The sequence below is a fragment of the Hyaena hyaena genome, unplaced genomic scaffold (assembly GCF_003009895.1).
Source record: "Hyaena hyaena isolate Hyena2069 unplaced genomic scaffold, ASM300989v1 scaffold_373, whole genome shotgun sequence".
Classification (NCBI taxonomy): Eukaryota; Metazoa; Chordata; class Mammalia; order Carnivora; family Hyaenidae; genus Hyaena; species Hyaena hyaena.
Window position 1 is genome coordinate 1346825 of NW_024081005.1, and position 23352 is coordinate 1370176.

A 23352-nucleotide genomic window follows, 5' to 3' on the forward strand; every position below is an offset into this window, starting at 1 on the left:
AAATTATCAGAGGTGTTATCTCCAGTCTAGATGAATTAGCAAGGTGACCCTAAAAGGGAAAGTACAAACTACTCCTTGGGATGTGAACTACAAAATAAACATGTAATTAATCCCATTACTGTCCAAAACATATGTTGATACAGCTGGATGTGATTAATTTTTTAAGGAAAACGATGAGGGGTGGGGGATTGCCTGGGTGGCTAAAACATTAAAACAAAATTTTTTAAGAAAACAATGAATTGATTTTGATTTCTAAAGAAATAAAAATACGCTGACTTTTTGCTAAAGACTGGTCTTTGGTTGTGAAATTATAAAGTGGTATTTTCCACATTTTAAGCAGTTAGCAACCCAACTGCCATATTTATGATAATAACATTGGTAGAAGAGGGAAAAAAACTAGTCAAATGGAAGAAAGAATAGAGAGAACAGATGTGGAAAAGAGGTGGAGATACGTGGTACAACTGGGTAACATCGTGAAAATCCCTGACGTTCAGCCAAGAAACTCTGGGAGTGACTCTGGTTGGCATCTAAGCATCTTACATGAAGTACATCTGAATTTTTTTAAGCAAGTCTAACTAGGAATGTGGAAGTTCCACCTCCTCCTAGCTATGCAACCAAGACTACACACAGACAGCTCTTTCCAGGCCTGAGGATCACTAAATTAAATGGGTCATTGACATAATAACTCCTAACAACAAATGACCTCTATGTGAGCCGCCATATCACAGGTAGAAGAATGTATCTGAAGATAATTAAGACAATAGCTTCTAAAGATTGTCCAACAGCAACCACAGATATAATTCCCTAGTTAAGAAGTCACACTGTGGGTCCACAGGGGTGTAGAATGGCACCCTAAGTATGCTTTGGTTCATCTAACAAACACTATATAGTGCTTAAATGTAACTTTGATATCCAAGTGTGCTTATCAGATACAAATTCTAGGAAAATCGGTTCAGGCAAGTCCAATATTTTCCAGCTAATCAGTTCCCCTTTCTCTAGCCCCTCTGCAAATAAGAGTTTTCCACATAATAAGGTCTTCACATTTTCGTATCAATTTCACATGTATGTGTGTTCCATATGCTCCAGGACATCCCAGAGAGATAATATGAAATTAAGCAAAAAGAAAGGTGATTTTTTTTAGGAGAACAAAAATAGAAAGCAAGCTCTACTTGCTACTTTAAAGTACTACATGAGAATAGTGAAAGATGTTTCACTGAATACTGGAAACTGAAGTTACTAAAATGAAATCTGAAATTTTTCTTGGGGTGCCTGGGTGTCTCAGTTAAGCATCCGGCTCTTGATTTCAGCTCAGGTCATTATCTCATAATCGTGATGGTGAGCCTGGCATCAGGCTCCATGCTGGGCACATAACCTGCCTAAGATTCTCTCTCTCTCAAAAAAAAAAAAAAAAAAATTAAAATTAAATTCTTCTTAACCCAAAAAATTTTAATCTATTATTTTGAAAAGAGTTGTTCTTGGGACACCTGGGTTGCTCAGTAAGTTAATCATCTGACTCTTGATTTTGATCATGATCTCATGGTTCATGAAATCTCATGGTTTGGCTCAGGCCCTGTGCTAGCAGTCGGAGTCTGCTTGGTATTCTGTCTCCCTTTCTCTCTCTGCCCTTCCCCGTTTTCTCTCTCAAAATACATTTTTAAAAAAGAATTTTTCTTGGGGTGCCTGGCTGGCTCCGTTGGTGGAGCATCTGACTCTTGATCTGGGGATTAGAGTTCAAGCTCCATGTTGGATGTAAAAATTACTTAAAAACAAAGTCTTTAGGAAAAAAAGAATTTTTCTCTCTCCTTCTTTAAGGTGTCTCAAAGATGCAAATTCAAAATAATGTCTCTGACAAGGAGTTTTCTCTTTCCTTAGTGCAACTGTACAAAAATCAGAATGAATAGCAGAAATGACTCAATCCCAACTATTTTTTCATCTACTTACAGTGTTGTTGCTTGTGATACAAAGGAACAAGTAAGTGGTAGGGACACAGAAGATCTGTCAGAGCTGCCCACAGGAGCTGGTTCGTTCACCAGTGGGCACTCATACGTCTGCATCAAACTTCACACAGTGAAAGGTCAGAGACCTTCACTGCCTTTGGATGTGGAAAGCTCAGAGTACAGATTCAATTATGATATGATGGTCACTTAGGCGGCAGGGGTCTTCTCAAACCAACTTGCCTTTCCCTTAGGGAAGACTGAACTTCCTTAGCTAGGATTTTCTGACATTTCAGGTTATTCAAGTGCTTCATTTCATACTCCCTTTCAAGTTTGATGGCTGGAAAATAAAATACATGAACCAATCCAACTGACACTTTTCACCAGGCATAATATAGTTAAAACTGAATATTTAATCATACAGCAAACCCCACATTCTTAAATACCAAACAAGAAGGGCTACATAGATGAGGGATATGGTCTGAATAAGCATATTTAAACATTTATCTGATAATAAACAAAATAACATAGATAAAATTAGCTACTTATTAAAAGGTTCTTAAAGAACTTACATTCTGCAGAAGGGAGCAGGGCACTCTTAATGATTTTATCTTTTCTGAGGTGTAAAGGACTACCAAATGCAATTTCTTCCAAGAAAGGCAACTTGATGTTGGCTAGGTTCATGTACCAGGTCTTTGTAAGCAGTGCAAGATCCCAAGGTTCCTGTCTGGGGCAAAAATTCATTAATTCATTCAATGAATATTCATTGAATATCCAATGTGGGATACACAGAAGATATCTTAATTCTCGATTCCATTGTCCACTAGACATTTTGGTTTATGGGGGGATTTCAGGACTTTCCAGAGTCATAAATCTAGACAAAAGGAGATTATATTAATGTATAGTCTATAATGTATACATACTAAGGTAGAGATATATTGCAAAATTACCATAAATTATAATGACAGGAACTTTTGTTCAAAAGCAGCATCCCTGCAGTCAATCCAATCTTTCTATGTCTTTTATTTTTTTATGTATCTAAATATATATATATATATTTTTTTTTTTTACAAATAGTTTATTGTCAAATTAGTTTCCACATAACACTCAGTGCTCTTTCTATGTCTTTTAAGAGGATGTGGTTAAGAACTGTAAGCTCCAAGTTTATGGCTGATCACAAATATGGTCACATTAGGGAAGGAAAAAAGGGAATAATCATTCATTGAGCAGGTATTTGGCATACACTAAGGCTTCGAATGTGTAATATTATTTTAACCTTTACAACCCCCATGTGAATAGACAAGGAAACAGAAGCACAAGTTAATTAAGAACCAGAGCTGGTACTAAGCCTAGCTGGAGTTATTCAGAAGCACTAGTACCAAGAGAATCCTCAGAAAACTGGAGGAGATGAAATTCCAAACTATAATATTAACAATAATCACCATGAACTTCAAATGAATTGTTTTATATGTTCTAATTTGGAAATTTTAAATGTCGACTACATATTTCTCATCTCATTGAGTCAATATGACTTTCACATGTTCTAGGAAAGGTGAAAGACCTGCTTTGGTACAAGAGTCTACTTGTTTTCCTCCTCCAGCTTCCTTGCTACTTTATCATCTAACTTTAAGGAGTGACTTAAAGTCTACAATTATTATAAGTGCATTTGAACAAGGGCACAAATATGTATTTATAAGAAAGTTCACTGAAGCACTGTTCGTAAAAAAAAAAAAAAAAAAAAAATCCTCACAAAATAACCTTAATGTCGATCAAGAGGAGCCTGGTTAAACTGTGGTACATAGGTGTGATGAAAGAATGAGGTTTATCCTTATATGTTGATTTGGAAAGATGAGCAATAAAACAGCTAATTTTATCTAGGCACTTACTATATGCTGGGCACTGCACTGTTTTAATCAGTTTACACATATGAACACATTTAATTGCCACAGTAACTTTATGAAGTAGGCAGGTGCTATTATTAAGCTCATTTTACAGATTAGGAAACAAGAATAGAACAACTTGCTCAAGGTCACAAGGCTGTTGGTCATGGGTTTGGGATTTGGACCCAGAAAGTCAGACTCTAGAATCTGTGCTCATAATATTAGTCTATACAGGATATAGTAAGGGAGAGGGCAAAGTTCAACATAATCACACATGTAAAAACACATATATATATATGTCTTGTATAGCACAAAGAAATTCTAGGAAAATATGAAACACTTTACCTTTGAGTGGGATTGGGTGGGGAGGAATGGGGAAATGAGAGATAGCATTTTTGTTTTCTTTTCAAATGCTTCTATACTGTTTGGATTTTTGTGTGTGTGTGTATTTTTTATAACCCTGTATAAAAACATTCAAAATTCATTTGTCTTAGCAAATAAATTCCAAAGAGTGCTATTCCCATTCTTTTCCTCTTAATTTAGCCGTTCTTATAAATAATATCAAACATTTTCTTGTAAGTATGATAGAGAAGGCACTGGTTTTGCAGAGGCTATTCATGATATAAAATTCTACATAACCAAAACTGCAGAATCAGTGCTTTATATTATTCTCCAAACATAGGATTATCTTTATTACAAAAATTACATTTATAATAATGTTGACTACCATGGTACTTGCCAGTAGTTCAATGTCTAAACACATACTGAAATGACAAAACTAAATAAAATGCAAAGATGAATTTGCTCTGGTTTTCCAATAGCTCTGGTTTTAGAACCCCAAAGGATATCTCCGCTTACACATCAGAATATTGTTTAAAAAGAAAAATTCAGGGCGCCTGGGTGGCTTAGTCGGTTAAGCGTCCGACTTTCGCTTAGGTCATGATCTCGCGGTTCGTGGGTTCGAGCCCCGCGTCGGGCTCTGTGCTGACTGCCAGCTCAGAGCCTGGAGCCTGTTTCAGTCTGTGACTCCATCTCTCTCTGACCCTCCCCTGCTCACGCTGTCTCTCTCTCCTAGAAATAAATAAAACATTTAAAAAAAAAAAAAAACAAAGAAATATGCAAATACTTAACACACGTTACTTTATTTGTATTCCACATCATACAGACAGATATTGATAAGTTCATTTTACAGATGTGGAGACCAAGATAGAGAAAAGTTAAATAATTTATTCAAGTTGACATAGGGAGCCAGGGCAGGACCAGGCTTTGAACTCAGATCTTTTTTTTTTTAAATACTTAAAAAGTTTTTTAAAATATTTTTTTAATTTACATCCAAATTAGTTAGCATATGGTGCAACAATGATTTCAGGAGTAGATTCCTTAATGCCCCGTACCCATTTAGCCCATCCCTCCTCCCACAACCCCTCTAGTAATCCTCTGTTTGTTCTCCATGAGTCTCTTATGTTTTCTCCCCTCCCTGTTTTTATATTATTTTTGCTTCCCTTCCCTTATGTTCATCTGTTTTGTATCTTAAAGTCCTCAAATGAGTGAAGTCATATATTTGTCTTCCTCTGGCTGACTAATTTCGCTTAGCATGATACCCTCTAGTTCCATCGATGTAGTTGCAAATGGTAAGATTTCATTATGTTTGATTGCCAAGTAATATTCCATGTATATTTATATACATACCACATCTTCTTTAACCATTGATCTTTCAATGGACATTTGGGCTCTTTCCATACTCTGGCTATTATTGATAGTGCTGCTATAAACATTGGGGTGCATGTGTCCCTTTGAAACAGCACACCTGTATCCCTTGGATAAACAGCTAGTAGTGCAATTGCTGGGGCATAGGGTAGTTCTATTTTTAATTTTTTGAGGAATCTTCATACCGTTTTCCAGAGTGACTGTATCAGTTTGCAGTCCCACCAGCAGCACAAAAGAGATCCTCTTTTTCCACATCCTAGCTAGCAACTGTTGTTGCCTGACTTGTTGATTTTAGCCGTTCAGATGGGTATCAGGTGGTATCTCACTGTGATTTTGATTTGTATTTCCCTGAGGATGAGTGACGTTGAGCATCATTTCATGTGTCTGTTGGCCATCTGGATGTCTTCTTTGGATAAGTGTCTATTCATGTCTTCTGCCCATTTCTTCACTGGATTATTTGCTTTTTCGGTGTTGAGTTTGGTAAATTCTTTACAGATTTTGTCTGTATATGTCATCTGATATGTCATTTGCAAATATCTTCTCCCATTCTGTCAGTTGTCTTTTAGTTTCGCTGATTGTTTCCTTCACTGTGCCAAAGCTTTTTATTTTGATGAGGTGCCAATAGTTCATTTTTGCTTTTGTTTCCCTTGCCTCTGGAGACATGTTGATTAAGAAATTGCTGCATCCAAGGTCAAAGAGGTTCTTGCCTGCTTTCTCAAGGATTTTGATGGCTTCCTGTCCTACATTTAGGTCTTTCATCCTTTTTGAGCTTATTTTTGTGTATGGTGTAAGAAAGTGATCCAAGTTCATTTTTCTGCATGTCGCTGTCCAGTTTTCCCAGCACCACTTGCTAAAGAGACTGTGTTTATTCCATTGAATATTCTTTCCTGCTTTGTCAAAGAGTAGTTGGCCACATGTTCGTGGGTCCATTTCTGGGTTCTCTCTTTTCTTTTTAATTTATTATTATTATTTTGGGAGAGAGAGAGAGAGAAACAGAGCACGAGCAGGCAAAAGGCAGACAGAAAGGGAGACACAGAATTAGTAGCAGGCTCCAGGCTCTGAGCTGTCACCACAGAGCCAGATGCTGGGTCTTGAACCCACAAACCATAAGATCATGACCTGAGCTGAAGTCGGAGGCTCAACCACCTGAGCCACCCAGGTGGCCCATTTTTTAAAAATAAACATGTAGATTTATTTCAAATCAATTCATTACATGATACAGATTGGTTTTGCAGTTTAAAAATATTGAACACTTCACGAATTTACATGTCATTGCTGTGAAGGGGTCATGCTAATCTTTTGTGTTTTGTTCCAATTTTAGTATCTGTGCTGCTGAAGCAAGCACATGCCTCAGATCTTCCTGATTGCAAAACCCATGTTGTCCATACCATACAGCACCTGCAAAAGCATACAGGATGCAAAACTGCCTCTTTGTACTCGCTAATCAAGTGCTCAGTTAAGATATACCTGACACCAAGACACTTTTAGGTAGATTTACACCATCTACAGAAGTATTTTAAGGTAGTTGACAGTAGTCAAAATGTTGCTTTGGAATAGGAAGATGAACTTCTATCCCTGTCCCTTCTTTACTACGTGACTGTATGACTTTGATCAAATCACTTCTCCAAACCTCAGTTTGTGTTGTTTTATTATAACAGCCAAGTAAGATAATTTATAAATTCTTACTAAAAGCATTTTCCTGGGGCTCAATCAGTTAAGGCTCTGCCTTCAGCTCAGGCCATGATCTCTTGGTTTGTGGGTTGGAGCTCTGTGCTGACAGCAAGCTCAGAGCCTGGAGCCTGTTTCAGATTCTGTATCTCTCTCTCTCTCTCTCTGACCCTCCCCCTGATCACGCTGTGTGTGTCTTTCTTTCCCTCAGAAATAAATAAAACATTAAAAATTAAAAAAAAAAAAAAAGCATTTTCCTTTAAAAAAAAAAAAAACACTATTCAGATATCATGGGGAGTATCAGCGCGTTGCAGGTACTCTTTATTTTACTCAGTACACTCCCCACCCCCAGTCAATGCTCACAATGATGAAAATACTTACACTTTAAAACAACTGCCCCGCAATATGGTTTTCACCGTGTTCTTTCTTGGCAAGCCATAAGCCATGCTGAATGATCACAGTCCAATTTCCTAACACAGGTGCCTGATGTAATGACTGGGGTACTCTGTTCACTTTGCCTGAAATGATTGCAATACACAGGATTAATGGCTTTCACTTTAATATTTTTTAGTACCCAAATAATAAAAAGATTTAGAAAAAGCATCTCTGGATATCATAAGGTCCCTCATAAATGTTCCTTGAAGCTTAACTCCTAATGTACAACTGTGTTCTCTTTTATTTGCCGTGAACTCATTTAACCATTTCTTGCCACGTACGGAGAAAATGCTAAGTTAACAACAGCGGTATTCTGCCACAGCCCAAGCCTGCCAAACTGGCTCCAACACCTCATCACCGAAACGTGTCTCACTTTAGCAGTGTTGAACGACAAATGGCTCTGCGGGTATACGAACTTACCGTTCCCCGCCAGAGCCCCCTTCCCGGGTTTTCCCTTTTTCAAAAGCCTGAGCTTACCAAGAGGCCCCCTAAGTGCCACTCCCACTGCGAGCCGCACGCACACTCCCGCGCGGCGAGTCTCTCCCAGCCGGCGCGCAGCTAGCTAAGCGCACAAACCGGCTCTCGCGAGCGGGTGGAGCCTCGGCCATCAGCGGAGCCCGGGGCAGAGCGCGGGGGTGTGGGCGCAGGAGGAGGGGAGGAGGGGGGAGGGGACGGGCCTTCCCGCCGCCCCTTCCCACGCACGCGCCCAGCCTCCCTCCCACCCGCACACAGCGCGCGGCGGGCGCGCGGGGCTGGCCGAGGCCTCGGGGACGGGTCCCGGGGGGAAGGAGGAGCCGCCGGAGCCTGGTTACCGGCGCTCGCGGGTCTCGGGGGTCACGGTCCCCCGCAGACCGAGGGCGGAGCGCGCCCCCGACTAGGCGCCCATGGCCGCGCGCACCAGCGGGCCCGCGCCGCGGGCACACGCCTCCTTCCTGCTTCCCGCTGAGCTGCTGGCCGCGCCCAGGGCCTGGGAGCCTTGCGTCACGCCGGGGCCTCAATAAAGGGCTTTGTGGTGACGGCCCCGCCCTCCAGGGGCCCTGGGAACCAGGTCCCTGACGGGGTCCCGCGGGGGCCTCCGGGTTAAGCAAGCGAGACAAGCACACCCTTGACGGAACCAAACTTACGAGGGAAAGAGCTGTAAGCGAGGCCTTTCTCGCTGGAAATGACACTTTTCCGTGTCAAGAGGTTGAGTTGAAGCGACCTGGGAACTTCGTTTTGGGGCCCATTGAGGGGCACCACTTAAAGAAACGTGCTCAGCTTTGACCTGTCCTCTTTGAGCGATGCTCACTGGTGACGCCTGAGGAGAGAGCGGAAGCGCTGTTAATGTTCTCTCTCCCTAGTGGGTCAAGACAGCTATAAACGCTAAAGCCCCAAACCCGAATGAGGTGTGTTACGTGTTCGTCGTGGTAAGGGCGAGACAGATTAGAAAAATTGGCCTGATGGACCAGTTTTTGAAGTCATTACGCTGTGGTGATTCAGGATGAATCTGTATTTTTATATGCCAAATAGTCATCGCTTAAACATCAAATGAAAATGGCTTACCTGTGCATTTTGCAGAAGGGCCATGAAGTCAGAACTGGTTTAGAATTTTAGTTCCACCACTTGCTAACTTTAAGGTCTTGCCTATGTAAATTCTCTAACCCTCAATTTCTCCGTCTATAAACAAGTATAATACTCTAGGTCTTGCAAGGTCATTGCGAAGATTAAAGATTTGTCTGTAAATTCTCTGCCACATGGTAAGTGCCTAATGGTCTAATTTTGAGCCTAGTAACAACTTGATGACATAAAGTCATAAAGCAAAGGATACTTTGCAAAGACATAAGCAAAGGATACTTAACTCCAATTGTGGAGAGGAAGAGTGAACTAAAGATAGGGGACTGCCCCAGGTGACAGCTCATGAGTTACAAGCCCAACAGTACCTGGACAGGCTACCTCTGATACTAGCTCCTGCCTAATTAGAATAGACTGGTAAGCTTGAAACCAGCTTTTTGCCTCCTAGAAACTGGAAGGAGAAGACTCCTTTGCTCTTTAACACTTCTGTTCTAGCACCACTGGAAAAGGAGCCACCATGAGTGAGAGTGGATGCTAGTATTTAAAACAAAAAATGGTGAATCAACTAATGGACTGTAAATCAATGTAGTAGATTTTGACCTGCATTTTTTCAAATAGGGTAATATAGAATGAGGTGGAGGGTGGGGAATGAGAGTACATCATGCAAATAAGCCTAAGTATTGTTTTGTGGGACTTATATTTTTGTTATCCATGTGGACTCTTTCTCATGCCTTGGTGTGTATGCTGTTTCAATGTAAACTATAGTTCTCACAGTGGGTCTAAACAGTTTGAAAGCCACTAAGATCATTTCATTGTAGAGATGAAAAAAGTGGAGACCAGGTTGTTAATTGAAATCATACCTAGACGGACCAGAGATAGGCCACTTTAGAGTTGAATTGATACATGGAGCCATGGCCTGTTCTCTTTTTAAGAGAAGAAATCAAGATCCAGGGAGAGGATATGATGTGTCCAGGGCCCCACTGAGACAGGTGAGACAGCCTGTGGTTTCTCCATGTGGGAACTTCATTTCCCATATGTGTGTTTGTTTTCTGAGAATTATATTATTTACTAACTCATTCACTTTGAACAATTATGGTGGAAGTTACAGAATATGACTTTTTTTAATGTTCATTTTTTAGAGAAAGACAGCACATGTGGGGGAGGGGCTGAGAGAGAGAGGGAGACACAGAATCCGAAGCAGGCTCCAGGCTCTGAGCTGTCAGCACAGAGCCCAACATGGGGCTCGAACCCACAAACAGTAAGATCATGACCTGAGCCAAAGTCAGACACTTAACTGACTGAGACACCCAGGCATCCCCAGAATATGATTTCTGAGACCAGGTCACAGAAGGTTTGTGGCTTCCTTCTGTGGTCTCTGTTGGATCACTAACCCTAGGAGAGATCAGAGCCATGTTAGGGAATACTCAAGCCACCTTGTGGAGAAATTCACATGCAAAGGAATCAAAGCCTTTAGCCAACAACTGAGGAGGTTCTGAGGCCTCGTGCCACCAATCATGTGAGTGAGCCAGCTTGGAAGCAAAGCTTCCTCAAAAAAGCTGCATCAAGCCTTCAGATGACTGCAGCCCCAGCTGATATCTTCACTGAAACTTCATGGGAGATCCTGGGTCAGAACCATCTAGCTAAGCCAGTTCAGGATTCCTGGCCCTCAGAAAATATAAGATAATAAATGCTTATCATTTTAAGCCATCAACCTTTGCAGCATTTGTTACAGAGCAACAGATAACTAATGTAACACTAAGTGTCTTATAGTAGAAGGAATATTTTACACAAAAGAAAATAGCCATATTTTTCTAATTGAGATTAATAGTTTGATTTTTTTTAAAAATGAACAGTAAAGGGGCACCTGGTGGCTAAGTTGGCTGAGCATCCAGCTCTTGGTTTGGGCTCAGGTCATGATCCCAGGGTCATGGGATCAAGTCCCACTATTGGCTCTGTGCTGAGCAAGCCCCCTGGTTGGGTTTCTTTCTCTCTCTCCCTCTCTCTTGCTCATGCTCTCTCTCTCTCTTTCTCTCTAAAATAAAAAAATTAAAATTAAAAAATAAATGAACAGTAAAACATTATGCTTTTACAGATTCTTTCTGGGCAGCCAATTTTGCTAAATCTCATCTAGGACCAGTTAAGATCTTTAAAAACTGTCAACACAGAAAATATATGGTAAGTACCACTCTTCCATGTCTTTATTTTTTTTTAATGTTCATTTATTTATTTTGAAAGAGAGTGAGCATGGGGAAGGTATCAGGGAGAGATGGAGAGAGAGAATCCGAAGCAGCAGGTCCCTCTTCTCAGTGCAGAGCCCAGCACAGGGCTCCATGTCATGAACTGAGAGATCATGACCTCAGTCGAAATCAAGAGTCAGACGCGTAACCAACTGAGCCACCCAGGCACCTCTCCCACATGTATTTAAAAACAAAAATAACACTAAATCACCCTATCCCCATAATGACAATTTTAGTATTTTCTTTTGAAATATCAAATCACTTCTAAACATTTCTGACTGCCATGAACATTTCTGCCTTCCACCATCCCTCCACCCTCCTGTCCTTCACTTCCCTTCCTTTCTTTTCTCTATGATATCTCTCCCAGTGCTATCCTGATGCCCTGCACACATCTTCTTATTGGGTAAGCCTTCAGGGATCTCTATTCCAGAAAGTTGGCAGGTTTCATTTAAATTGATTAAGAGAGCATTGCTGCCACCTACTGTTAAAACTAAGGTACGAAGAGGAGTGCAAAGAGACATGATAATAATTATAACAAAAAAACAATACTAGTGCAATGTTTACTAAACTTTGGGCACTGTTCAAGGCACTTCATATTCATTGATTCATTTAATTATCAAAGAAGAGATGGCATTATCAATTTAGTATTGTGATTTTAGGGGTATTAGAGAAGTAAAAACTGAGGTACCACAAGTATGAATAACTTTTCCAAGGTCACAGGACTCAAGACTATGCAATTCTGATATTTCTCTCTCTATCATACTATACATTCTCCCAGGATTGTAATTAGGGCAGTGTTTTAAGGTGTATACTTGTAAATTTTTTTGCACTGCCCTGTTCAAATACTCTGTTAATTTCTCATCATATGTATATTAACAGAATATGGCTGGACACCTACTCCATGCCAACAGTCATTCTTCTCCATATCATCTGAGCCTCACAGTTTAGAGGAGAAGAGAGTAATAGTTTCCCTAGAACAGTTAAGGAAACAAAAGATTTATAGGGCTATTACATGATTTGCTTACAATTATACAACTAGTAAAATGGAGAACCTAATTTAACCCAGGTCAGTTTCACTCCTGATCTACCTCCTCTGAGGATGTGGAATAAATAAAAATTTTAAAAGAAAAAAAATTTTAAGGATCATGTTTTTAGAAGTTCCACCTATGGGCACCTGGGTGGCTCAGTTGGTTAAGCATCCGACTTCAGGTCAGGCATGATCTCATGGTTTGTGGGTTCAAGCCCCACATCGGGCTCTGTGCTGACAGCTAGCTCAGAGCCTGGAGCCTGTTTCGGGTTCTGTATCTCCCTCTCTCTCTGCACCTTTCTTGCTCTATCTCTCTCTCAAAATAAATAAACTTTTAAAAAATATTTTAAAAGAATTACTTTCATTTTTTCCTATGGGGAAAGATTATTGCTTTAAAATATTGTTTATAAAAATGTTACAACTTTGATAATTATATTAAACAGTACAACATAGGGGTTCCTGGGAGCCTCAGTCCATTGAGCACCCAACTCTTGATTTTGGCACCGGTCATGATCTCACAGTTTGTAAGTTTGTGCTCCACATCAGGCTCTGCCCTGACAGTGTGGAGCCTGCTTGGGATTCTGTCTCTCCCCCTCTCTCTCTGTCAATTTCCTCCATCTCTCAAAATAAATAAATACTTTTAAAAAAGTACAACATTGTGTCCCCAAAAGCCACAAAGGCGTTTTATTTTAAAACATGATCTTAAAAGAAGTGATGTGTAAAGCAGCAACGTGACATACATAACTAATGTCACAAACCAAATTACATCTCCCCAAACTTAAATGTTGGAGCCCTAAACTGCGCCCACCCCAATGTGACTGTATTTAGAGAAGAGGCCCTTACAAAGATAATTAAGGTTAGGGGCTCCTGGGTGATTCAGTCAGTTAAGCATCTGACTCTCAATTTCAGCTCAGGTCATGATCTCACAGTTTGTGGGTTCAAGCCCCATGTCGGGCTCCATACTTGCAGCATGGAGTCTGCTTGGGATTCTTTCTCTCCCTCTATCTGCCCCTCCCCTGCTCATTCTCTCTCCTCTCCTCTCTCTTTCAAGATAAATAAACATTAAATTTTTAAATAAAAAAGTAAAATTAATTAATTAGAGAAGAAGATAATTGAGGTTAAATGAGGTCATTAGGGTGGGACCTTGATCCCGTAAGACTGGTATCCTTAAAGGAGGACACCAGAAGTGCACACAGTGGAATGGCCACATGAGGAAACAGAAGAAAGTGGCCACCTGCCAGAGAGGAGAGAGGACTCACCAGAAACCAGCCCTGTTGGCACCTTGATCCTGGACTTCTAGCCTCCAGAACTGTGAGAAAATAAATTTCTGTTGTTTAAGCTCCCCCCACCCACCCACCCCCAGTTTGTGGTATTCTGTTGTGGCAGCCTGAGGAGACAAATACAGCTACCAACCCAGAGTCACTTTTGTTCCTATTCTTTTATTCCTTCTTACCCTTGTCCCCCTTCCCCCCTCAAAAAAACTGAGGTGTGATACATTAAATGATATATAGTATAGATGTGGTTGTTTAAAAAACATGTCCACAAATCCTTTGATACACCTCCCTTCAAGAAGAGGAGCTTAGGGGTGCCTGGGTGGCTCAGTCGGTTGAGCGTCTGACTTTGGCTCAGGTCATGATCTCACGGTTTGTGGGTTTAAGCCCCGCGTTGGGCTTTGTGCTGACAGCTCAGAGCCTAGATCCTGTTTCGGATTCTGTGTCTCCCTCTCTCTCTGACCATCTCTGCTCACACTGTCTCTCTGTCTCAGAAATAAATAAAACATTAAAAAAAAAAAAAGAAGGGCTTAATTCCCCTCCCCTTGAGTGTGACCCACAGAATAAAGTAAAAATGATGATGTATGACTCAGACCACTCACTTTGGGAGAAGCCAGCCACCATGTTGAGCAGTCCTATGGAGAGACCATGGAATGAGGAACTTAGGCTGCAAGTCAACAGCTGTAGGAGCGAGCCATCTCAGAAGGAGGTCCTCCAGCCCCAGTCCAGCTCTCAGATGACTGCAGCCTTTAACACACCTTGAGTGCAACCTCATTCGAGGTGCTGAGCCAGAAACATCCAGCTAAATTCCTGACTGACAGAACTTGTAAGATAACATGTTTATTTTAAGCCACTAAATTGGAATAATTTGTTACTCCAATAGGTAATTACTAGGGGCTAGATTGCTCTTACATAAGAAAGAGATAAAGAGACATAGAAGGAAAGATCTGGAAATGAGGATTTAGGGAGAGAAAGAAGCAGAAAGAGAGTATAGTGAAGAGAATTTTATTTGGAGAGACAGGATGAGGTTAGGGCAACTGATATATGAAATGGGACTCTGGGGACAGAGAGATGTTAAAAGGTATATTTAAGAAACTTTGTTGTGCTCAATAGCCAAAACATGGAAAGAGCCTAAGTGTCCATCAATGGACAAATGGATCAAGAAGATGTGGTTAAGCTATACAATGGAATACTACATGGCAATGAAAAAGAATGAAATCTGGCCATGTGTAGCAACATGGATGGAATTGAGGGTGTTATGCTGAGCGAAATAAGTCAGGCAGAGAAGGACAGCTACCATATGTTTGCACATACAGGAGGATTAGGAGGAACTTAACAGAGGACCGTGGAGGAGAAGAAGGGGGGAAATGGGAGAGGGGGAGGGAGGCAAACCATGAGAGACTCTTGAATGCTGAGAACAAACTGAGGGCTGATGGGTGTGGGGGGAGGGGAAGGGAGTGATGGGCATGGAGGAGGGCACTTGTGGGAAGGAGCACTGGGTGTTATCTGGAAACCAACTTGACAATAAACTATTTAAAAAAAAAATCCAAAAAAAAAGAAACTTTGTTGTGCTATTTGGTATAAATCTCTCCCTTATGTTCCTAAAAAACGATCTATATATCTTTAAATTATAATAAATAATAATAATCCGACTTGCCCAGTGATTTAATGTGTCCTTGGGCTCATGAAGGACTTATGTAGATCAACCCTAGTAATTTGATCCTTCTTTACTAGATACTCAGTTTCCCAGTTTTTCTTATTGCTCAGAGCCGTGGACAAAGCTTTGGCCAATGATACTTAAGAGGAAGTCTACCAGGAGCCCCTGGGAAATATTTTGCTTCCTGCTGAGGAGAGAAACACCCTTAAGAATTCACTAGCATTTCCTGACTGTTCTTCCTCTCTTGCAAGTGTGTTGAAAAGTTGTATGAGGCCACTGTTGTGTGCCAATGAGAAGTTAATTGTGATAATGGGAAGGCATCAGGCAGTGGTGGCTGAGTATAAGGATAGAAAGCACCTGGAGCCACGGAGACAGACTGAGTGGTGGCATTGAACCTGGAGTGCCTTGTTCCAATCTCCTTATTAGGTAAGAATATTAACACTCTTTTTTGCTTAAGCCACTTAAGCTATAACGAATATGGTTTTCTGTAATTTGTGGTAAAAATCATTCTTAACTGATACTCAAGATGAATATTTGCTTAAAGATGGTGCCCTCAAGGGGCACCTGGGTGGTTCAGTTGGTTGAGCGTCCAACTTCGGCTTAGGTCATGATCTCTCTGTTCCTGAGTTCAACCTGTGTTGGGCTCTGTGCTGACAGTTCAAAGCCTAGAGCCTGCTTCAGATTCTGTCTCCCGCTTTGTACCTCCCCTGCTTTTGCTCGTCTCTGTCTCTCTTTCAAAAATAAATAAACATTAAAAAATGCTTTTTACAAAAAGATGGTGCCCTCAAGCTGAGCCACATGATATGTGTGAACCTGAGACATACTTCCCGAGTTCAAAATCCCCTTCCTCTTCAGCTAGTAGCCTTCCAGCCAGGGAGTTACCTCAGTGCCTCTAGGATAGAGATAATTCTACTTTCATCAAGGAACTGTCATGACCGTTAGTTGCCTCGCCCTAATTATTATACAACAAATATAAATTCTCATTATTTTAAGAGCTTAAAACCCAAAAACTTAGTATTCAAAATCTTCCAAAAACCACACAATCCTCATAAAATGTGAAGTCTATCAACTCCAAATTTAGGGCCTATAGATATTCCACTACTGTACATAATCACCATATCTTGGATGGATATGAAGTGACTTTGGTTTTTAATTCTTCAATGAAGAAAATTTCAAATCTGTACAAAAGCAGAGATTCATACACTGAATCCCCATCTACCCATCACCCAATGTCAGCAGCTTATCAAGAGATTTCAATCTTGTTTAATTTTGTCACTTTCCCCATAAATACTGAGTGATTTTTTTTAAGTTTATTTATTTTAAGAGAGAGAGCATGAGTGGGGGGAGGGGAGAGAAAGAGAGAGGAGTGGGGGGAGAGAGAGAGAGAGATTGGATCCCAAGCAGGCTCCTCACAGCCAGCACAGAGCCCAGTGCAGGGTTCGATTACATGAAACATGAGATCATGACCTGAGCCAAAATCAAGAGTTGGACACTCAGAGGACTGAGCCATCCAGGCATCCTGTAACTTTTTTTTTATCACATTTTTTTAAATATTTTTATTTTATTTCTAGGAGAGAGAAAGAGGGAGACAGCGTGAGCAGGGGAAGGTCAGAGAGAGAGGGAGATACAGACTCTGAAATAGGCTCCAGGCTCTAAGCTGGCAGTCAGCACAGAGCCCGCCGCGGGGCCCGAACCCATGAACCGTGAGATCATGACCTAAGCGAAAGCCGGACGCTTAACCGACTAAGCCACCCAGGCGCCCCCGTGAGTAACTTTTTTTAATTCATTTATAAGTCAGTGTAATTTCACAAAAAAATTAAATATATGTATATATCTCTAGAACTAGCAGCTTTTGTTTTTAGGTTTTCCTATATTTGTTCTGACTGTAAGACCTCAGACTGAGACCTTCATGATGGCGGTTGAAAAAGTATGGGTTTGGGAGCCATCTCTAGATTGGGTTAAAATTCCAGTTCCACCACTTTCTGTGTGATCAGGAGCACATTACTTACTTTCCTTTGGGCCTTGGTTTTTTCACCCGCAAAGAGGAGCAGACCAGCAGTCAGGACCCACTTTCTAGGGTCACTTTGAGAAGTAAGTAGCAAAACAATGTGAGTGATAGCTCTAATTTACTCAGTAAACCAGCCACTGCCCTAAGCACTTTTCTGGTAGTATCGTCAGTCCTTGGCACTTGGCGCTTGCCTGGTGCTCAGCAAATGTTGCCTTTCAGTCCTTGGAGTGACTTTTACTCCAGCATAGATGACAGCGTGCTGGCTCTGGTTATGGTAGGCTGCTAAGAGAAGGTAGTGCCGTTGCTGGACACAGTCCTCCACAAAGTGGGGGCGACAGGGGGTGGCTGAAGAAAGCCTTCCCAGACTTACCAACCAGTCCAACTTGTATGGAAGGTGAGGGATGGAATAAGGAGGAAAGAATGAGGATAAAATGAAGTGTGGACTCAGGAAGAATTGAAAGTGGCATGTTTTGGTTTTGTATCTGTTATTTTTAAAGTTTATTCATCTATTTTGTGAGTGAGAGAGGAGAGCAGGGAAGGGGTAGAGAGAGAATCCCAAGCAGGCTCCCTGCTGTCAGGGCTGAGCCCAATGAGGGCTTGATCTCATGAACAGTGAGATTATGACCTGAGCCAAAATCAAGAGTTGGAGGCTTAACTGATTGAGCCACCCAGGTGCCCCTAAAGCACCATGTCTTTTGTCCCTCTCCAGTGCTCTCACACATTGGCTTTTCTGACTTCACACAGCCACCCCCCAAGCAGTTATCACTCTGCACTTACCTTTGGGGCTCAGTAGCTGGGAATGTCGGGATGGGATAGAGTGGGGAGCAGACAGGTGACCTGAGGTTGGCCCCAGAATGACAATGGCCCCATTGTTCTGGAAGGCAGTTCCCACCACCCCCAGGTCCCCTGAAGTTCCCATTACTGTTTGATGCACCTGCATACATTCAGTCTGCAAACTAGGGCTGCCTCGGATGGGCCCATTAGAAGAGTCCTGACCACCTCAAGGGGTATGAAGGCTCCCTGACCTTGAGAACCCAGACATTTCCCAGGAAAGGCTTGCAACAGCAATAAGCTGGGAATGAGTTCAAATAGTTAGGAAGGAGTGATTCTGAAATCAGTGTTTATTAGCAAAGAAAACTTTCTCTTTTTTTCTGTTTCCCTCTCCAGAAGACTGTGTCTGAACTGGGCTTCAAATATAAAGTAGGAAATCTACTAATTCTTCTTACAGGGGGTTTGTGGATTCAAAGCAATCAAGTGGGAGAGACGCCTTGGTGGCTCAGTTGGTTGAGTGTCTCACTTCGCTTAGGTCATGATCTAACTGTTTAAACCTGCATCACACAGGTTAATCTGTAGGGGCAGAGTTGGTTGGGGGAGTGTGAGGAAGGAAGCCCAGGATTCTGCATTTTAAAGAGGCTTCTCAGGTGAAGGTTTACTTCTAAATTTTAAGAACCACCCACCTGAGGAATGACAAGATGTTCTCTTAGATGGGCTGTGGCCTGGAGAATCTACTTTTGCTGAATCTCATGAAGCTACTTTGGGTGTATGTTCATGAGGAAACTACAACCCCAAGAACTCAACTAAAGAAATGAGAAAAAGACAAGATACTGAGAATTGGAATTGAGTAATAACTAATAATGGTTCCACATTATTATTGCACTTGCAGTGCAAGTTTTCCTACATACAGATGCTCTATAAATGCCCATTAAGTTGACTTGAATGTATTCCCTTTGGAGAGCCATACTTTCAACAAGGACTTCCATGATTTTTTCCTGGTGGTGTTTGGACAAGCATACATGTGTGCACAGGCAAGGGGCAGAAGAGGTGGTGGTGAACAAAAGTGGGTTTGATAAAGTAAGAAAATAAAATTTAATGAGTTGCTAAGCAGACTTCAGTTGTAAGTTAGGGAAAATATAACTACAAGTTCTAATTTGGGTTTACTTCCTCTTTTGCCCCAGAATCTTAAGCAAGCTACTTTCATTTCTCTATTTCTTTTAAGGAATATGCCTTGTGGAATTATTTTAAGAAGTAAGTAATCAGAGATTGGAAAGCACCTTTTCCTCTTAGCCAAAATTGTGAAGAGAATCTCCACCATCTGGCATCAAGGCCAGTTCAATGAGACAAGTAGTTTCTTTCTTCTTTCTATAAACTAAAGATCATTGAGTAGATGTTTTTTGAGGATACATTTATGTGCTAGAAGCTATGACCTCTGGGATAGCAAACAAGATATAGTTGCTACCTACTATTATTGAAGAAGGAACGAAATCAAGTGAAAAGCAGAAGTTGAAGGATCAGGGTAAAATCACGGGCCAGCCTTCCTTTAGCGCTGGCAGAGATGGCCAAGGTGAAGCATGCAAAGCCAGCTGGGAATCCAGGCACTTCAGCTATCAGAGTGGAACAGCCCAGCCTGGAGTCACTTCTGGTCAGCAGGGCCTGCACTTGAGAAAATAGCCTAGTATGGGGTAGGAGAGAGCAAGAACATCTGGAACGAGTCACCAGCGTGGTAGAGAGTGGGCATGACTGAAATATGCAAACTTCTGTGTGTTCCCTCCAGAACATGGCAGCTCTTTCCCTACCTACCAAATCGCATGCTAGCTTCTTTTTTTTTTTTTCCAACTCTAATGCAAATCATACAAAGAAGGGGATTCTGGGAACTGTAGTTCCAATTTGTCCGAAGTAACACCATACATATAAGGATTTGGGTTGAGAAGTGATAAAAGTTGGCCAGGAGGCCAATGCATGATTAGAGGTGACATAATCAGGAAAGGGCGCCTGGGTGACCCAGTGAGCTGAGCATCTGGGTTTTGATTTCAGCTCAGGTCATGGGATCAAGCTTCATGTTGGGCTCCATGTTGAACATGGAACGTGCTTAAGATTCCATCTCTCTCCTCTGCCCCTTGCCCCCACTCACACTTGCACTCTCTCTCTCTCTTTCTCTAAAATAAAAAAACAATAGGGGCACCTGGATGGCTCAGTCAGTTGGGCATCCGACTTCAGCTCAGGTCATGATTGCACCATTCAGAGTTCCAGCCCTGCATCAGGCTTGGTGCTGACAGCTCAGAGCCTGGAGCTTGTTTCAGATTCTGTGTCTCCCTCTCTCTGCCTCTTCCCCATTCACGATCTCAATATCTCGCGCTCTCTCTTGCTCTCTCTCTCTCAAAAATAAATAAACATTAAAATTTTTTAAACAAAATAAAAAATTAAAAAATTGAAAGGTGACATAGTCAATGCAAAGATTCTGAGCAAAAGTGCTTGTTGAGATCCCAAGCTGTTTGTAACTCCTCAGGACATCTCTAAGTCCTGTGTCAGCACTAGAAGTGTCCCGCTTACAGCAAACTGGTTGCATTACGTGAAGTCAGCTCATAAATGTAAGTCTGATACCCCAACACAGTGACCAGGGGTACAACAATTACAGATGATCACTGAGGTTTCTGTCTCAGTGTCACACAACAGCTATTAACAATTACTTTAAGATTTAATTTTTTATCAGATTCAGGTTTATGAGGTCTAGAATGCTTATCTGTTCAAATATTTATCAATGCTTACTATACACCACGTGGAAGAAGTGTGACATCCTACTAGTCTCTGCACCAACCAGACACACGCCCTCCTACCTGTTCTTGCTTACAACAACTCAGATCCCCTCCCCAAGCATACCAGATTCCCCACAGTGTGTGCGATAAATAAAACATGGTGATAAGGGAGAGAAAACCTGGTGATAAGGGAGAGACAAAGCCCTCAGGTTTCCAGAAGGATTGGTCATAACCCTTTAAATTAAGATGATATAATTAAAAATAGCAGAATTTTCAGAGAACCAGTTTATTTTTTTTAATTTTTAATGTTTATTTATTTATTTTTTTTACAAATAGTTTATTGTCAAATTGGTTTCCACATAACACCCAGTGCTCATCCCCACAAGTGCCCTCCTCCATGCCCATCCCTCCTCCCCCCCACATCCATCAGTCCTCAGTTTTTGTCAGCATTCAAGAGTCTCTCATGGTTTGCCTCTCTCCCTTTCCCCCACCATTTCCCCCCTTCTTCTCCCCCTTGTTCCTCCGTCAAGTTCCTCCTAATCCTCCTATACGTGCAAACATATGATATTTGTCCTCCAGAGAACCAGTTTAAATAAAAAGGAGGATTTAAAATGAGGAGACTTTCTTACTTCACAAGATACAAGAGCAAGGAATGCAACCAGTCCTTGGAGAGGGACTGAAATCAAGAAGTAGACAGCCAGCCTGCTCTCTCTGTCCCTCCCCTGCTTGTGCTCTGTCTCTCTTCCTCTCAAAAATGAATACATGTTTTTAAAAAAAAAAAAATTTTAAGGGGGGGTTCCTAGATGGCTCAGTCAGTTAAGTGCCCAACTTTGACTCAGGTCATGATCTCACAGTTAGTAGGTTCGAGCCCTGTGTCAGGCTCAGTGCTGACAGCTCAGAGCCTGGAGCCTGCTTAGGATTCTGTGTCTCTTCTCTGTCTCTACCACTTTCCTGCTTGTGCTCTGTCTCTCTGCCTCTCAAAAATGAATAAAGTTTAAAAAATTTTTAAAAAAAGAAGGAGAAAGCAAGGAACACTTCATTCCATCTCATTGTCTGCTCTCTCTTCTGCATTTGCTCCTTCTCCCTGCAAATGGATTTCTCTGTTCCTCAAAGTACAAGATGGAATACGGCTGCCCCTCTTGAGTTGTAAGTGATAGTTTGAAGCAGATGGAGATTGCCTTTCTTTTAGTCCTAATACCAAATAAGGAGAGAATCTGATTGGTTAAACTTGGGTTCAATATTCTCTCCTTGAACCAATTAGCCTTGGTGGTAATGGGAAATCAGGAGAGCTTCAGTACAAACCTGCAGGCAGGACCCCATCTCGATGGGTAAGGGAGCATTGGTGTCAATACTCTGACTTTACTTACAGAGGATACAAGGTTAATCTAATGCTAGCCAAGTGTGCAGAGATAAATGACTTCCTAGGGAGACTTCAGAAGTCAAGCATACTACTTTTCCTACAGTGACAAGAACAGCAGGAGCCAATGCAAAGTCAGAAGCCTAATAATATGAGCATTGGGGACACTGTAATCAAGTCAGGATTAATGAAACGAAGTATGTCCAAGAGTGTAGCACACACTGTTGATTCCGTTTCTAAACCATTTCCCTTCTTCCTTGCTCTTACAGCTCTGGTTTTCTTCAGGTATCTGTGCTCCTCCATTTGGTCATGTGCATGTGTTCCAGCTACTTCCGAAGCTCTTAAAGGTGAATCCTCATTAACCTAACCAACCAAGGTAGTAAGTACCATTCCTTTATCTTTGATTTAGGCTTGGGCAGGTGATATTTATTCTTACCAATGAGACATGAGGTAAAATCAACTGGGTGTTTCTGGGAAAGATTTCTTTATTCCTAGAAAAGATAACAACAAAGAGATCTTTTCCTCTTTAAACTTTCTTGTATTTGGATATTGGATATACGTGGAATTGCTCTAGCCATCTTATAACCATAGGGAGAGCTATTCTAAGGAAAAAAAGAGAAGGGAAGAGCTAGAAATGGAAAGTCTGGGGCCAATGGTAATATAATTTATCAGTGAATTAACTATCGTTGGAGCCATTATGCATTTTGACTTCTTATATGAGATGCACTTTATTTTTTAAGCCACTTTGAGTTGATTTTCATTTATCTGCTGCTGAAGGCAACCCAACCAAAACAGGGGATATGGTGGGAATTAAGGCAAAAAAGACAAGCAGATAAGATCTCACAAACAGAAATGAGTCAGAATGAAGTGAGACTTCTCAACAACAACCCTGAATGCTAGATGATATTTTAATGGAAAAGATTTTCCAATATAGAATTTTCAGACCAGCCAAATTATCATTTAAGTATGAAAGTAGAATAGGAATATTTTAATACACAAAAGGTCTCAAAAATTACACATGCACTGAATTCTTTATAGGAAACCGGAAAGAATGTGCTTCTCCAAAATGAGGGAGTAAACCAAAAAAGAG

At 41.3% G+C, this 23352-nt stretch overlaps 2 protein-coding genes, 1 long non-coding RNA gene and 1 other non-coding gene across 5 annotated transcripts in view; 1 reads left to right on the forward strand and 3 right to left on the reverse strand.

Annotated features, from left to right (window-relative positions):
• The window catches only part of SLC10A6 (solute carrier family 10 member 6), a 44917-nt gene extending 42851 nt beyond the window's left edge, over positions 1-2066 (reverse strand). Inside the window, exon 1 of the mRNA XM_039250541.1 lies at positions 1942-2066. Within this exon, the coding sequence (XP_039106472.1) occupies positions 1942-2054 (113 nt within the window). The 5' untranslated portion in view covers positions 2055-2066. The remainder of the gene's footprint in view (positions 1-1941) is intronic.
• A 57-nt stretch (positions 2067-2123) lies between these two features.
• Positions 2124-8542, reverse strand: CUNH4orf36 (chromosome unknown C4orf36 homolog). Its single transcript, XM_039250543.1, has 4 exons — positions 8437-8542; positions 7571-7707; positions 2507-2661; positions 2124-2274 (listed from the first exon to the last, which is right to left on the reverse strand). Exons 2-4 carry the CDS (start codon positions 7633-7635, stop codon positions 2141-2143), a joined length of 354 nt encoding a protein of 117 aa, XP_039106474.1. The 5' UTR covers positions 7636-7707; positions 8437-8542; the 3' UTR covers positions 2124-2140.
• LOC120244190 lies at positions 6760-6866 on the reverse strand. The gene has a single exon (XR_005531491.1). It is a non-coding gene; the product is annotated as a U6 spliceosomal RNA (small nuclear RNA).
• A 129-nt stretch (positions 8543-8671) lies between the features above and the next one.
• LOC120244178 lies at positions 8672-23342 on the forward strand. 2 transcript variants are annotated; one of them, XR_005531485.1, is made up of 5 exons: positions 8672-9360; positions 11268-11350; positions 15619-15793; positions 22532-22641; positions 23301-23342. It is a non-coding gene; the product is annotated as an uncharacterized LOC120244178 (long non-coding RNA). The 2 variants fall into 2 exon arrangements; XR_005531486.1 differs by lacking the exons at positions 8672-9360; positions 11268-11350 and adding an exon at positions 14266-14536.
• The last annotated feature ends 10 nt before the right edge of the window (positions 23343-23352 follow it).